Here is a 14,741-nt window from a genome sequence, read left to right as displayed (position 1 = left end):
CTGGGGAAGGGCACCCAAGCCCTCCCTGAGCTGACTTGTGCCCAGCTCTCCAGCCTCCCTTCCTGCAGTTCTTCGACTCCACGCAGCCAGAACCACCTGCAGATGCTCCGCCTCATGCTGCTTCCTCAACCCGGATGCCCTACACAGCATGCAGCCTGGAAAACATTTATGTATGCCTCAAAACCCTCACCTAACCCTGACTGCAGCACCTCAATGCTCCCTCATCTGTGAAGCCTTCCCTTGAAAACCTGGGGTGTGCCTTCCTCTGCAGTCAGCGGCTCTCATGCCCTGCACACCTCCTCTCTGGCACTCCATGCTGACCTACCAGATTTTCCTTCATGAAAACCCTCCACAATTGCTCATCCCGTTCCTCTCTGTTTGCGCCATGGTTTCACCAACTCATCAATTGCTGTACAAACACTCACAGCTGTCAATGGTGTATCAGACATTACTGGTCACTGGAGACAAAGCTGAATAAGACTTGGTCCCTGGCTTTGCCCATGGTGAGCTTGAGGACTGATTGGGGGAATGAAAATGGGTGCAAGTGTCCTATAGGACTGGGAAGAGCACACACAAGATTCTGTGGTGACACAGAGAACAGTCCCCACTGATGCTTCTTTGCTGAGGGTTCTGGGAAGAGGGATTATTAGAGCTGGGGTTTGAAAGATGAATAGAAATTTGATAGATGAAGACAGAGAAAGGCAATCCGCATATGGGGAACAGATTATACAAAGAAGCAGAGGAAGGAAAGAAGATGGCCCTGAATTCCCCGCTTCATGCTGTATGAGGACAGGGAAGGTATCATTTATGTTGTGTTTCTAGTGTCTAGCACAGGGCTTGACAAAGAGAAAGCATCAATCAATATTGAGGGAACAAATGAACCAATGGTGCATTTGAAGGATAGGAAGGAAGTCTATTGTGAAGAGAGCTTGAGAGAAGTTATACCTGGGGCAGAGCATCTCCGAGAGGATAGGATTCAAGGGGAACAGGTATGGAATTCTAGGTTTGGCTAGATCAGGGACTCTCGGCTAAATCTCCAGTCCCTGAAAGCTCCCTGCAGCTGTGCAGTGGCCCCAGGGTAGGCTGGCTGCTGGCTCCTGTCCATGGCCCATTCCTAGCCTTGCTACTTGCTCCCTGGGGCTGCACACTTCCAACTCTCATAAAAATGGCAAACATAACTCCCTAGCAAAAGACCCAGATAAATGGTTTGATGAATGATTTTTCTCTGATCAGCAAATTCATTCATATGGAAAAGCAGCTGCTTCAACTTCTTTCTGGAAGAAGGCAGAGTATGAAAGAACAAATAAAAATATGAGTTTATGAAAGCATAAAAACTAAATTAATTCTAATGTACATGTAACAAAATATCTTACTTTTATCTCAAATTTCCCAAATCAACGCTGCTCTGGAAAATCCAGGAGAGGTAGTTTTTTTCTTTCTTTCTTGGCATTAACAATTAACGTTGTTTAATTAATGGTGATATTGATATGTAAAATACAGTTTTGCGGCAATTTGAACATTAAATTGAGCCTTGAAGATAAACATTCACATTTCTAATTTTGTGTGTGTGTGTGTGATGGAGTCTTGCTGTGTCACCCAGGCTGGAGTGCAATGACGTGATCTCAGCTCACTGCAACCTCTGCATCCTGGATACATGCAGTTCTCCTGCTCAGCCTCCCAAGTAGCTGGGATTATAAACATGTGCTATCATACCTAACTAATTTTTGTATTTTTTTTTTGCTTTTATTATGACTTTTTAAATTATACTTTAAGTTCTGGGATACATATGAAAAACGTGCAGGTTTGTTACATAGGCATACATGTGCCATAATGGTTTGCTGTGCCCATCAACCCATCATCTACATCAGGTAATTCTCCTAATGCTATCCTTCCCCTAGCTCCCCACCCCCTGACAGGCCCTGGTGTGTGATGTTTCTCTCCCTGTGTCCTTGTGTTCTCATTGTGCAACTCCTACTTATGAGTGAGAACATGCGGTGTTTGGTTTTCTGTTCCAGTGTTAGTTTGCTGAGAATGATGGTTTCCAGCTTCATCCACGTCCCTGCAAAGGACATGAACTCATCCTTATGATGAGTGAGATGGAGTCTTGCTCTGTTGCCAGGCTGAAGTGCAGTGGTGCCATCTCAGCTCACTGCAACCTCTGCCTCCCTGGTTCAAGCTATTCTCCTGCCTCAGCCTCCCAAATAGCTGGGATTAGAGGCACATACCACCATGCCCAGCTAATTTCCTATTTTCAGTAGAGATGGGGTTTCACCATGTTTGTCAGAATGGTCTCGATCTCCTGACCTTGTGATCTGCCTGCCTTGGTCTCCCGAAGTGCTAGGATTATGGGGTGAGCCACCATGCCCGGCCAAACTCATCTTTTTTATGGCTGCATGGTATTCCATGGTGTATATGCACCATATTTTCTTTATCCAGTCTATCATTAATGGGCATTTGGGCTGGTTCCAAGTCTTTGCTATTGTGAATAGTGCTGCAGTAAACATATGTGTGCATGTGTCTTTATAGTAGAATGATTGATAATCCTTTGAGTATATACCCAGTAATGGGATTGCTGGGTCAAATGGTATTTCTGGTTCTAGATCCTTGAGGAATCACCACACTGTCTTTCACAATAGTTGAACTAATTTACAGTTCACCACCAGTGTAAAAGCCTTTCTATTTCTTCACATCCTCTCCAGCATCTGTTGTTTTCTGACTTTTTAATGATCGCCATTCTGACTGGCATGAGATGGCATCTCATTGAGGTTTTGATTTGCATTTCTCTAATGACCAGTGATGATGAGCTTTTTTTCATATGTTTCTTGGCCACAAAAATGGCTTCTTTTGAGAAGTGTCTGTTCATATCCTTTGTCCACTTTTTGATGGGATTGTTTCTTTTTTTTTTCTTGTAAATTTGTAGATTCAGGATATTAGCCCTTAGTCAGACAGATATATTTCAAAATTTTTTTCCTATTCTTTTGACTCTGATGATAGTTTCCTTTGCTGTGCAGCTGTGAAGCTAAAGAGCTGTGAAGCTCTTTAGTTTAATTAGATCCCTTTGTCAATTTTGGCTTTTGTTGCCATTGCTTTTGGTGTTTTAGTCCTGCAGTCTTTGTCCATGCCTATGTCCTGAATGGTATTGCCTAGGTTTTCTTCTAGGGCTTTCATGATTTTAGGCCTTATGTTTAAGTCTTTAATCCATCTTGAGTTCATTTTTGTATAAGGTGTAAGGAAGGGGTTCAGTTTCAGCTTTCTGCATATGGCTAGCCAGTTTTCCCAACACCATTTATTGAACAGGGGATCCTTTACCCATTGCTTGTTTTTATCAGGTTTGTCAAAGATCAGATGGTTGTAGATGTGTGGCGCTATTTCTGAGGCCTCTGTTCTGTTCCATTAGTCCATATATGTGTTTTGGTACTGGCACCATGCTGTTTTGGTTACTGTAGCCTTTTAGTATAGTTTGAAGTCAGGTAGTATGATACCTCCAGCCTTGTTCTTTTTGCTTAGGACTGTCTTGGCTCTACTGGCTCTTTTTTGGTTCCATATGAAATTTAAAATAGTTTTTTTCTAATTCTGTGAAGACAGTCAATGGTAGCTTGATGGGGATAGCATTGAATCTATAAATTACTTTGGGCAGTATGGCCATTTTCATGATATTGATTCTTCCTATCCATGACAATGGAAGGTTTTTCCATTTGTTTGTGTCCTCTCTTACTTCCTTGACTTCCTTGAGCAGTGGTTTGTAGCTCTCCTTGAAGAGGTCCTTCACATCCCTTGTAAGTTGTATTCCTAGATATTTTATTATCTTTGTGGCAGTTGTGAATGGGAGTTCAGTCATGATTTGGCTATTTGTCTATTATTGGCGCATAGGAATGTTTGTGATTTTTACACATTGATTTTGTATCTTGAGCCTTTGATTATCAGCTTAAAAAGATTTTGGGCTGGGCTGAGACGATGGGTTTTTCTAAATATACAATCATGTCATCTGCAAACAGAGACAATTTTACTTCCTCTCTTCCCATTTGAATATCCTTTATTTCTTTCTCTTGCCTGATTGCTCTGGCCAGAACTTCCAATACTATGCTGAACAGGAGTGGGGAGAGAGGGCATCCTTGTCTTGTGCTGGTTTTCAAAGGGAATGCTTCCAGCTTTTGCCCATTCAGTATGATATTGCCTGTGAGTTTCCTAAAAATTGCTCTTATTATTTTGAGATCTGTTCCATTGATATCTACTTTACCAAGGGGTTGTTTTAGCATGAAGTGGTGTTGGATTTTGTCGAAGGCCTCTTCTGCATCTATTGAGACAATCATGTGGTTTTTATCATTGGTTCCATGTATGTGAGGCGTTGAGGTGTGTAGCAAACCACCATGGCACATTTATACCTATGTAACAAACCTGCACTTTCTGCACATGTATCTTAGAACTTAAAGTATAATACAAAAATAAAATAAATAACCCTTTCACAGCGAAACTCTATATGCAGAAGAATTAATCTACCAATCATTTAAGGAAGACATACTCAAAGTCTGCACAAACTCTTCCAGAATATTTAAGTGGAAGGAATCGTTCCTGTCTAATTTTGTGAGCATCACCACTTTGATACCAAAAAGAAAACCCAAAAGATATTACAAGAAAAGAAAACTATAGGTCCATATCCCTCATGACACAGATGCAAACATTCTTTCCATCATTTTAACAAATTGAGTCCCACTACACCCTGGCCAAGTGTTAGATGAAGAGAAACTAAGTTGAGAGTCAGAGAAATACGCTGGAATAGCAGATCTAGGCTTCAGCCTCATCTGGACCATTTCCTAGAAATCTAACCTCAGAAAATGATGATGATGATGATGATGATGATGATGATGATGATGATTTCTCCCATTTCTTGAGCACATACTATGTTCATAGTCTTTGGTACTTAAATACCTCATCTCACTTAATCCTCAGATCATGTAAAGTTTATATCATTATCCTAATTTTACAGTTTAAGAAACTGAGACTTAGGAAGGTTAAGTAACTTGCCTGAGTGACTAGCAGAGATCACATGAAATTTGAACCCAGATCAGGATACAATGAGTCAACAGCTACTGAATGGCTGACATAGGTCTGCCTGAAATATTAGACATGTACCATCTTTTTAAACTCCCTGCTCGCTCACTTATTTATGGATATGCAGCCCCATAAGTAAACATTAAATCTCTGTTTTAGATCACAAGCATGCCAGATCCAAGAAGCTCATTTTTTAGAAAGGAATGCAATTACCACCACACATGCACTGCTGTCTCCTCCCACTTGCCTGAGATGTGGGTGTCCTGGACAGGGACCCTCTGCTGGGGATTCAGGTATCAGGCTCCCCTCACCTACTCCTAGTGTTCCAGCTCCCCACTGGTGAAGTACTATGCTTACTCTCAATACCTGCTACCTATCACTGTCTGGATAGAACCCGTCATCACTGAGTCCTTTTATTTACCAGAACCTATGCTAAGCACCATACACGCACCTTCTTAATCCTCACAGCATTGTTTTTGGTTCTAAATATGATGAATGAGGCTCAAGGAGGGAAGGTGATTTGTCCAACGTCATATGGCTGGGAAGTGGTGAGGTCAGCATTCATCTCCCAATCTGCCTTTTTTTCTGTGTCTCATAATAAAGAATGGTTCTGTGTCTCTCGGAGTTTAAGAACCTAAGTCTAGGGAGGGGAATGATGTATGGAGCAGATAAATAGTTGAGAGAGGAAACATATTAAAGCACAAACTATATTGTACAGTATCTATTGCATGTGCGCATGGATAAGCCCATCCATGTCAGGTAGCTACCAGCTCATGGCTCCCTAATTCAGGAGACCATATAATGTCCAAACTCGACACATTTTGAGAGTGAAGGGAAATGCTTAAAATAATCACAGGGGTTAATTGACCTATAGTAGGACTGGGTCATAAAAACTAAAATATGAGATCACCCCACCCAAATCCCATTCTTGACTTCATATTCTAGAGGCACAGGCCCTGCCCTGCTGTCTTTCCACATTTGGGGCCAGGAACAAACATTCGTGTGGCCTGGATATATGTGTTACATCTCTGGGGACCTAAGTACTAAGCAGTCTCAATCCCATACTCTGAGAAACCATCCAGTTCTGCTAGGATGCGGGCCTGTCCAACTGTGTGCTCTAATGATACTCACAGCTAATTATGCCTTGGCCTTTGCCTTGGGGACCGTCCTTCAGGATGATTTGCTCTTGCCGAGACCCATCCCAGTTACCAGGACCCATCCAATTCTGCCCCTCAGTTTCCATCCAGTGGCCCAGGTCCCACTCCTGCAGACAGACACCTTTGACCCAGATTCCTCATCACTGATCTCTACCAAGGTAAAAGCACTTCCCACTGGCTTTAAATCCCCAGTGCCCAAATTGGATTTCACCTTGCCCCTAACTTCACTTTCATCACCACATTCTTCAGAATTTAAATTCTATGATTATTATCAAAAAGAAGAAAGATAACAATTGCTGACAAGGATGTGGAGAAGGGAACCCTGTGCACTGTTGATGAGAATATAGATTAATACAGCCATTATGGAAAACTGCATGAAAGTTCCTCAAAAACTAAAAATAGAGCTACAATATCATCCAGCAATCGCACTTCTGGAAAAACATCCAAAGAAAATGAAGTCAGTATGTTGAAGAGATATCTGCATTCCCATGTTCCTTGTGGCATTGTTCACATTAGCTAAGGCAGGGAATCAGTGACATTCACTGGATGAAAAAATACAGAGAATGTGGGGAATTTGTATATATACACAATGGAGTACTACTCAGCCTTTAAAAGGAAGTAAATCCTGTTATTTGCAAAAACACAGATGAACCTGGAGGACATTACGTTAAGTAAGCCATGCACAGAAAGACAAATGCCACGTCATCTCACTTATATGTGAAATTGAAAACAGTTGAACTCATAGAAGTAGAGAGTAGAATGGTGGTTGCCAGCGCTGGTTGGGTAAGGGATGAGGAGGGCAGAATGGGGGACTTGGTCAAAGGATACAAAGTTTTAGTTAGACAGGAAGAATAAGTTCAAGAGATCAATTGCATGCCATGGTGAGGATAGTTAATAACAATGTGTCATGTATTTGAAAATTGCTAAGACAGAAGTTTAAGTGTTCTCACCAGCTCAGTTTAACCATTCAACAGTGTATACATATTTCAAAACATCATGTTGCACAACATAAAACATATACTTTTATTTGTCAATTAAAAATAATTTTTAAAAATTAATACAAAAAATAATAATTTGAATTTTATCTTTCTGAACTGGGCCATCTGTCACAGTTGATCAGTGCCTCCTATCTGTGAGGCAGGTTCTTTTCCAGTAGGCCCTGTCCTGCAGCAGTTAATGAGACCAAGCCAGTCTCTTGCTTTTCTCTCTTGGAATTCTGGAAAGACTCAAGAGAACACTCAGTTGGGGAGAGTGTCCTCCAAGCGGATCAGAGGAAGGCTTCACAGCTGCCCTGGCCCTTTGACCATCTGGCTCGTACACTCAGTCGTGTAATAATTCTACAGCCTGACTATACGCACCCTCTGAACCAGCATTGCACCCCAGTTGTAGAAATGCTGCAGTAGAATGATTTGGAATGTGACAGATCTATGTTCAAATTCTGGATATACAATATATCTGCTGCATACTGTGAGCAGCATCAATTAAGTGTGAACCACTTAATTCTCCTAACCTCTCTGAGCCTTCCAGTCTATCAAATGACATATTGACTGTGTTGTGAGGACTAATAATATTGTGTGTAGTGCCCTGCGTGTAATCTGATAAGAGAGGGTGTGAAATAGTAGGTAGTCATTGTTAGAGCAATAGATTTGGTAGCATTGACACCACAGCGAGGTGTGTAGACTTGAGTAGACATCTAAGGAAAATAGTCGGTCTTCAATAAATGGTAGTTACAGGGACACTAGTGCGTATGAGTAGCATGTATCTAACAATAGTCCTCCTTACAAGTGGTTTCAGTAACCTGCAGTCAACCATGGCCCACAAATATTAAATGGAAAATTTCAGAAGTAAACAATTCATAAGTTTCATATTGCACACCATTCTGAGATTTCATTTCAGCAGGAAATCTCATACTGTCCTGCTCTGTCCCACCCAGGACACAAATCATCCTTTGTCCCATGATCTGCACTGTCCACACTACCTGGCTGTTTGTCACTCAGTAGCCATCCTGGTTACAGATCGACTGTGGTGGTATCGCTGTGCTTATACTCAAGGTCAGCAGCACCTAAAGCTATGCCGTGACGTCTACGTCACGCGCCTCATTTCCTCCCATCACATAGGCATCTTATCATCTCACATCATCACAAGAAGATGAGGACAGTACAGCAGGGTATTTAGAGGGAGGCCACATTCACGTAACTTTTACTACAGTATATTGTTATGATTATTCTAGTATTATTAGTTGCTGTTAATCACTTACTGTGCCTAATTTAGAAAGTAAACTTCATCATAGGTATCTGTGTGTAGGAAAAGCGTGGTATCTATAGAGTTTTTTGCTATGTGCAGTTTCAGGCGTCTGCTGGGGTCTTGGAACATATCCCCCATGGATGAGGGGGGACTACTGTATCTGTAGCCAAGCCCTAGTTTTCTCTCTATTGGGTGCGCAGCCTTGGGTAAGATGCCCGAGGATGTAAAAGGCACACAAAAATGTTTGGGAGGAAACAAAGCACATCTCATTATGACAGTGTTATCACCGTGTCACACGGGGATGTGGCCACTCAACCACAGGACCCCTCCCTCCTCTAAGTCTCAGTGGGAAAGAGTTTCATTCCCCAGTGGAAACTTCAGAAAGAAACCAGCTCACCAGCTCCAAGCCTGAAATGTCCTGGGAGCATTAAACTTTCTGGCTGCTTATTGCATCCAGCTGAGGGGTTCGGTGCTGCATTTATCACATGGACAGGGAATCCCCAGGCTTTTCAGGGGCTAGAAATGTCTCCAACCCCATTCTGATACAAAGAGAATCCCTGGATCTGCCAGATGCTGCAAACTAATACCATGGAGAGACATAAAAGACACATGGCCTCTGCCTTCAGCCAGGCAGGGAAGAGACTATGCACATAAAATAAACAAGGCTGGACTGGTCAGGTAAGGAGGAGGCAAAGCCAAGCTGGACCTGGAAGGGTGGGAGCTGCGGAAGCAGAAAGGATTAAAGAAGGCTTTCCCAGCAGTGGAACAGCTAGAGCAAAAGGTGGTGGCACATATGGCAGGCACGGAGGAAGCCAGCTAGCACGGAGGATCTGTGGCTCCGAGATGGGGGATCCCAGCTGCCCAGACAAGGATCCCTTTGGATCCTCACAGAGATACATGGAGAGTTGCACAGGCTTGAAAACTGTTTAGCACCAGACTGGGAAAGGCCTTAAGTTCCAGTCTAATGAGATGTGAGCAGAGGCATAATAGCTGACACAGTGTCTGCTGGTGGAGGTGCTGAAGGGTGGCCCGTAGGACGCCTCTGCATGAGTCCAGGTCTGGGGTGCGGATTGTGGGAGAGGAGGATGTGGGCATCTCCTCATTCTCAGCCCTCATCATCCTGGTGCCAGGTTTGCCATCCTCACTGCTGACCAGTCCTTATCTCTTGAAAAGTTTTCCCTCCCAGTATCCAAGACCCTGAGCTGCCCTAGGTCTCCTCTTACCGTCACAAACATTCCTGATCTGGGATGTTTTTCTCTTTCAGCCAGTAACTGGTGTTCCTTAAAGCACAGAACACGCATCTGACACTGTCTTCTTTTACCCTTTCAGCCTCAGTCAGTTTTTCCAGCTTCCTCACCTCCACTGTCATTCGTGGCTTGCAGCCCTAATGATCATGTTTTCAGCCCTGTCCTCTGGAAGCTCAGACGCTTGAGAAAACTACTGTACCTACTCTCTCCTCGCTCCACTCCTCCTTCCACCCAGCTTCCTAGGATCTAAATTGCTTCCATTTGTTAAGCATGTTCCATAAACCTGGTATATTTCATGCAATGTTCACCATGGAGGAGGTGTTACCCCATTTTACACATGAAGAACCTGGGAGGCTAAGTGACTTGGGATTAGGTGAGGAGGCTAAGTGAGAGGCTGTGTGACCTGGGAATAGGAGAAGAGACCCCTAGGCTCCAGAGTGCTGATGGCTGAGACCATGCTCCAGGTGCTTTCCAATGCTCTGGACACATCTCTAGCTCCCACAATAAATCTCCTGCCAACACAGTCCTGCTCAGCTCAGCCCACCGTTGCTGCTCAGACACTTATATGACCATGGGTCTCCAGCCTGGGGTTCCTGGTATCAAAGACATCAGAGCTGGGTGGACCCTCTGGAATCCAACAGCTTCGTTTTTAAAATGGGGCTCTGAAGCTCAGAGAGGGATGTGGAGTTAGCCAAGATCACAAAGAAAATGAGAGGCAGAGGCAGGACTAGCCCTGAGATCTTCTGATTTCCCGTCTCATTCCACTTACACTAAGCCCTTTTATTTGCTTACTGATTTATATTTTGCAAAATGTCTTGACATTCAGTATCTCTCATGGTTTCCTTGCCATAACCCTGTGCCTAGATGTTCCGTCTCTATTTAACAGATGGGGAAACTAAGGCTGATGGAAGTGAAGAGACTTGCACAAGTTCAAGCAGCTGGGTGAGTGACAACCGTGGACACTCAGGAACAGCTGAGTTGAAAATGTGGTCACAAGGTGGCAGTCATGAGGATTCAACATAAAATCCCATTTCTATCCAAGTACAAGAAACAAAGCCCAGACAGGCTTCAGGGAAAGTGGGAATAGCAGGCCTGGAACCAGAGTCCCTGTCTCGGGTGCTCAGGGCTGTGAGGTCTCTCCCCTCTGCTGCCCAGCACATCTTTTATCATCTCTGGAGGACCTTCATTTTCTTCTCCTTCATCACCTCAGCCGCCCTGTGACCTTAGGTTGCCAGCACACTAGCTCTGGGGTGACAGAACCCTACGCCCCCACAGGTCATAATTAGATTTTCAGCAGAGGCATCTGCTCAGTCCAGGCTGGGGCACGTGCGCACCCACAGTAGAACTCAGGAGTGGCTGGGTTACCGGCTACAAACACGGCTACCTAATGCCTTGTTTTCTATGATGTGGGTGGTTCCCAGAGAAGCCCCTGTGGGCAGCTGGGCATCCTGTCCTGCATTACAGGCATGAATTGAGAGCTGATGTGTTACCCAGGGCCACAGCTGCCCTGGCCTCCTTGTCCTTTTCATCCAACTCAATAAAGGTTTGACCTAATCTGTGCAAGCTACTGTCCATGGTGCTGTGTGCAGTTCACCTTCTGTCAACCCCGGTCTTCCTTTGCCAAGGGCAGGGACAGAACAGGGAAGTCTTTGTCTCTCCTTATGAGGCAGACACCATGCAGAGCCTCGGCAAGGAAAACCACAGCTGTGTGTCCGAGTTCATCCTCATCGGCTTCTCCAGTGAGACACAGGTCAGAATGGCCGTGTTTGCCCTCTTCCTACTCCTCTACCTCACCACCCTTGTGGGCAACGGACTCATCGTCATGCTGATCTACCTGGACTCACACCTCCACACGCCCATGTACCTTTTTCTCAGCGTCCTCTCTCTGGTGGACATGAGCTATGTCACTACCACTGTGCCCCAGATGTTGGTTAATATGGTGTGTCCACAGAGGACCATCTCCTGGGGAGCTTGTGCAGCCCAGATGTTCATCTTCTTGGTCCTGGGCATTGCTGAGTGTGTCCTCTATGCCATTATGGCCTATGACAGGTACGTTGCCATTTGCTTTCCCCTTCACTATATGCTACTCATGAGCCGTTCCATTTGTGTCAAGATGGTCATTGTCTGTTGGTCCATTAGCATAGCTGGGGCCCTGATCTATACTGTCTTCACCATGCATCTGCCTTATTGTGGCCCCTACAAGATAAACCACTTCTTCTGTGAGGTCCCTGCTGTCCTGAAGTTGGCCTGTGCAGACACATCTTTTAATGACAGGCTGGACTTCATCTTGGGTTTCATCCTGCTTTTGGTCCCACTCTCCCTCATCCTGGCCTCTTATGTCTTCATCTTTGCCTCCATCTTCAGAGTCCACTCAGTGCAGGGGAGGCTCAAGTCCTTCTCCACGTGTGCTTCCTACATCACTGTGGTCACCACTTCTATGGGCCGGCCATCATCATGTACATGAGGCCCGGTTCTTGGTATGACCCAGAGCGGGACAAGAAGCTAGCGCTGTTCTACAATGTTGTCTCTGCCTTCTTCAATCCCATCATCTACAGCCTCAGGAACAAGGATGTAAAGGAGGCCTTTTTGAAAATATTTAGAGTCAGAAGGACAGCTTAATGACTCAGGATGTGTCAGAGTTGTCCATAGTCATACACAGACTGGATGGGCTCATTTGGTACCACACAGGTACCTCAGTTCTGACCAACCTGAGTCTTCCTACAGCTGTGAGCAGCCAGAAGAGGGTATGGCCAGCCCTAACCTGAAAGTCTATCATTGATTGGAAAATGTTCAGCTCCCATCACCCAAAGACTCAGTTGAGTATCGAAGGCGAAGGATTTCTTTACAATGACTATGTCCTTGTGGTTCATGGCCATTGCTTTTGTGCTTTTCCTGGGTTCTCTCCTTACCTCTGGAAGTTTATGTCAGTTCTGCATGATGGTCACATGTTTAATATGCACACATGCTTTTTCACAGTGTGAAAACGACACAAAGAGTCATTTGGGGTAAAAATTACATAAAGAGCAGCAGATTATGCAGGGACACAGTCTTGCATTACTGTCTGACAAACACAAGTAATATTTAGCATTGCTCTTTGCACTAGGTGCTTATAAAATCAGAGCTAGAATTATTTTAGACATATATGTGTAACAATATGGCTAATAACTAATCTAGTCTGGTCTGGGCTCAGCTTGTAGAATTGACTCTTACCTGATCAGTTTAAAATTCACATTTTCAATCTCATTTTTTTGGGCAAAAGATTTGAATAGACATTTCTCAAAAGAAGGCATACATATGACAAACAGGCCTATGAAAAGGGACTCGACATCCCTGATCATCAGAGAAATGCAAATCAAAGCTACAGTGAGATATCGTCTCACCCCAGTTAAAATGGTTTTTATCCAAAAGTCAGGAAATAACAAATGCTGGTGAGGATGTGGAGGAAAGGAAACCCTCGTACACTGTTGCTGGGAATGTAAATTAGTACAACCACTATGGAGAGCAGTTTGGAAGTTCCTCCAAAAAGTAAAAGTAGAGCTATCACACAATCCAGCAAGAAACCACACTGCTGGTTCTATACCCAAAGAAAGGAAATCAGTATGTTCAAGAGATTTCTGCACTCCCATGTTTGTTGCAGCACTATTCAGAATAGCCAAGATTTGGAATCAACCTAACTGTTCATCCACAGATGACTGGATAAAGAAAACATGGTACCTGTACACAATGGAGTACTATTCAGCCATAGAAAAGAACGAGATTCTGTCATTTGCAACAACATGGATGGAAATGGAGTTTATTATGTTAAGTGAAATAAGGCAGGCACAGAAAGGCAATCTTTACATGTTCTCCCTTATTTATGGGATCTAAAAAATCAAAGCAATTGAACTCTTGGAAGTAGAGAATAGAAGGATGGTTACCAGAGGTTAGGAAAGGTCATGGGGGATAAGAAGGAGTAGGAGAGGAGGTGGGGACACTTAACAGTTGGCAAAATATACAAAGTATGAATAAGACGCAGTGTTTAATAGCACAGTAGGGAGACTATAATTAATAATAATTTAATCATACATTTAAAAATAACTAAAAGAGTACAATTGGATTGTTTATAAAACAAAGGATAAATGCTTGAGAGGATAGATACCCCATATTCCATGATGTGATTATTGTGGATTGTTTGCCTGTACTAACATCTCATGTATCCCACAAATATATCCCCCTACTATGTACCCATAAAAATTAAAAAAATAAATAAATCTCATTTTTATTTGAGAAAACAGATACAAGTTGAACATCCCTTATCAGATATACTTGGAACCAGAAGCATTTCAGATTTTGGCTTTTTTCACATTTTGGAATATTTGTATTACACTTACTGTTTCAGCGTCCCTCATCTGAAAATCTGAAATCTGAACACTCCAATGAGAATCAATTTGGACACTCCTTAGAGCATCAATTTGGCACTCAAAAGACTTCAGATTTTGGAGGATTTCTATTTTGGATATTTGGATTAGGGATACTTAACCCATATATACATTTCATAAAAGAAAAATATATGTGTGCATTATGCATATCTATATCTATATGCACCTATCAATAGATAGATGCAGAGATAAAAATTGAGATACAGAAACAGAGATTATAGAAAATTATATAACAAAGATTTCATTTTCCCCCACATAAAAGAAACATTTGTTAATATTTTGCCATTTTTAGTCTGTCTTGTTTTTTTTTTTAAAGGATTACCTAATAACAGATAAAGTTGAAGTGCCCTTTGAACATTTCAAATTTCCCTGAATCAACCACAATTGCATCCATGAGCAATGCATAGGATTGTTCTTGTGTGTGTTTAAATTTTTGTAAGTGGTAGCATGATGTCAGCACAACTCAGAAAAGATTTTAACTCAGCTTCATGTTTCTGACATCTACTCATTTGATAATTATAGGGGTAGCTCATTCTCTTTAATAAACATCTGAGCTTATTTCAGTTGTCCAATTTCCTACTGTTGAATATTGGTTTATTTCCAATTTTTCACGATTTAAATAATTC

General features: G+C 42.9%; 1 protein-coding gene across 1 annotated transcript; it reads left to right on the top strand.

Annotated features, from left to right (window-relative positions):
* Window positions 1–11,372: 11,372 nt before the first annotated feature.
* Window positions 11,373–12,316, top strand: LOC116529602 (olfactory receptor 2G3-like). The gene is given in 2 exon segments (XM_032247589.1): window positions 11,373–12,126; window positions 12,129–12,316. Coding segments are annotated over 2 exon segments (942 nt in total).
* The last annotated feature ends 2,425 nt before the right edge of the window (window positions 12,317–14,741 follow it).

Source organism: Sapajus apella, unplaced genomic scaffold (genome assembly GCF_009761245.1).
Source record: "Sapajus apella isolate SASKATOON/1434 unplaced genomic scaffold, GSC_monkey_1.0 scaffold62, whole genome shotgun sequence".
In the NCBI taxonomy this organism is placed as follows: domain Eukaryota; kingdom Metazoa; phylum Chordata; class Mammalia; order Primates; family Cebidae; genus Sapajus; species Sapajus apella.
The sequence above is the reverse complement of the archived record's forward strand: the minus strand, read 5'-3'. Positions and strand labels throughout refer to the sequence as shown.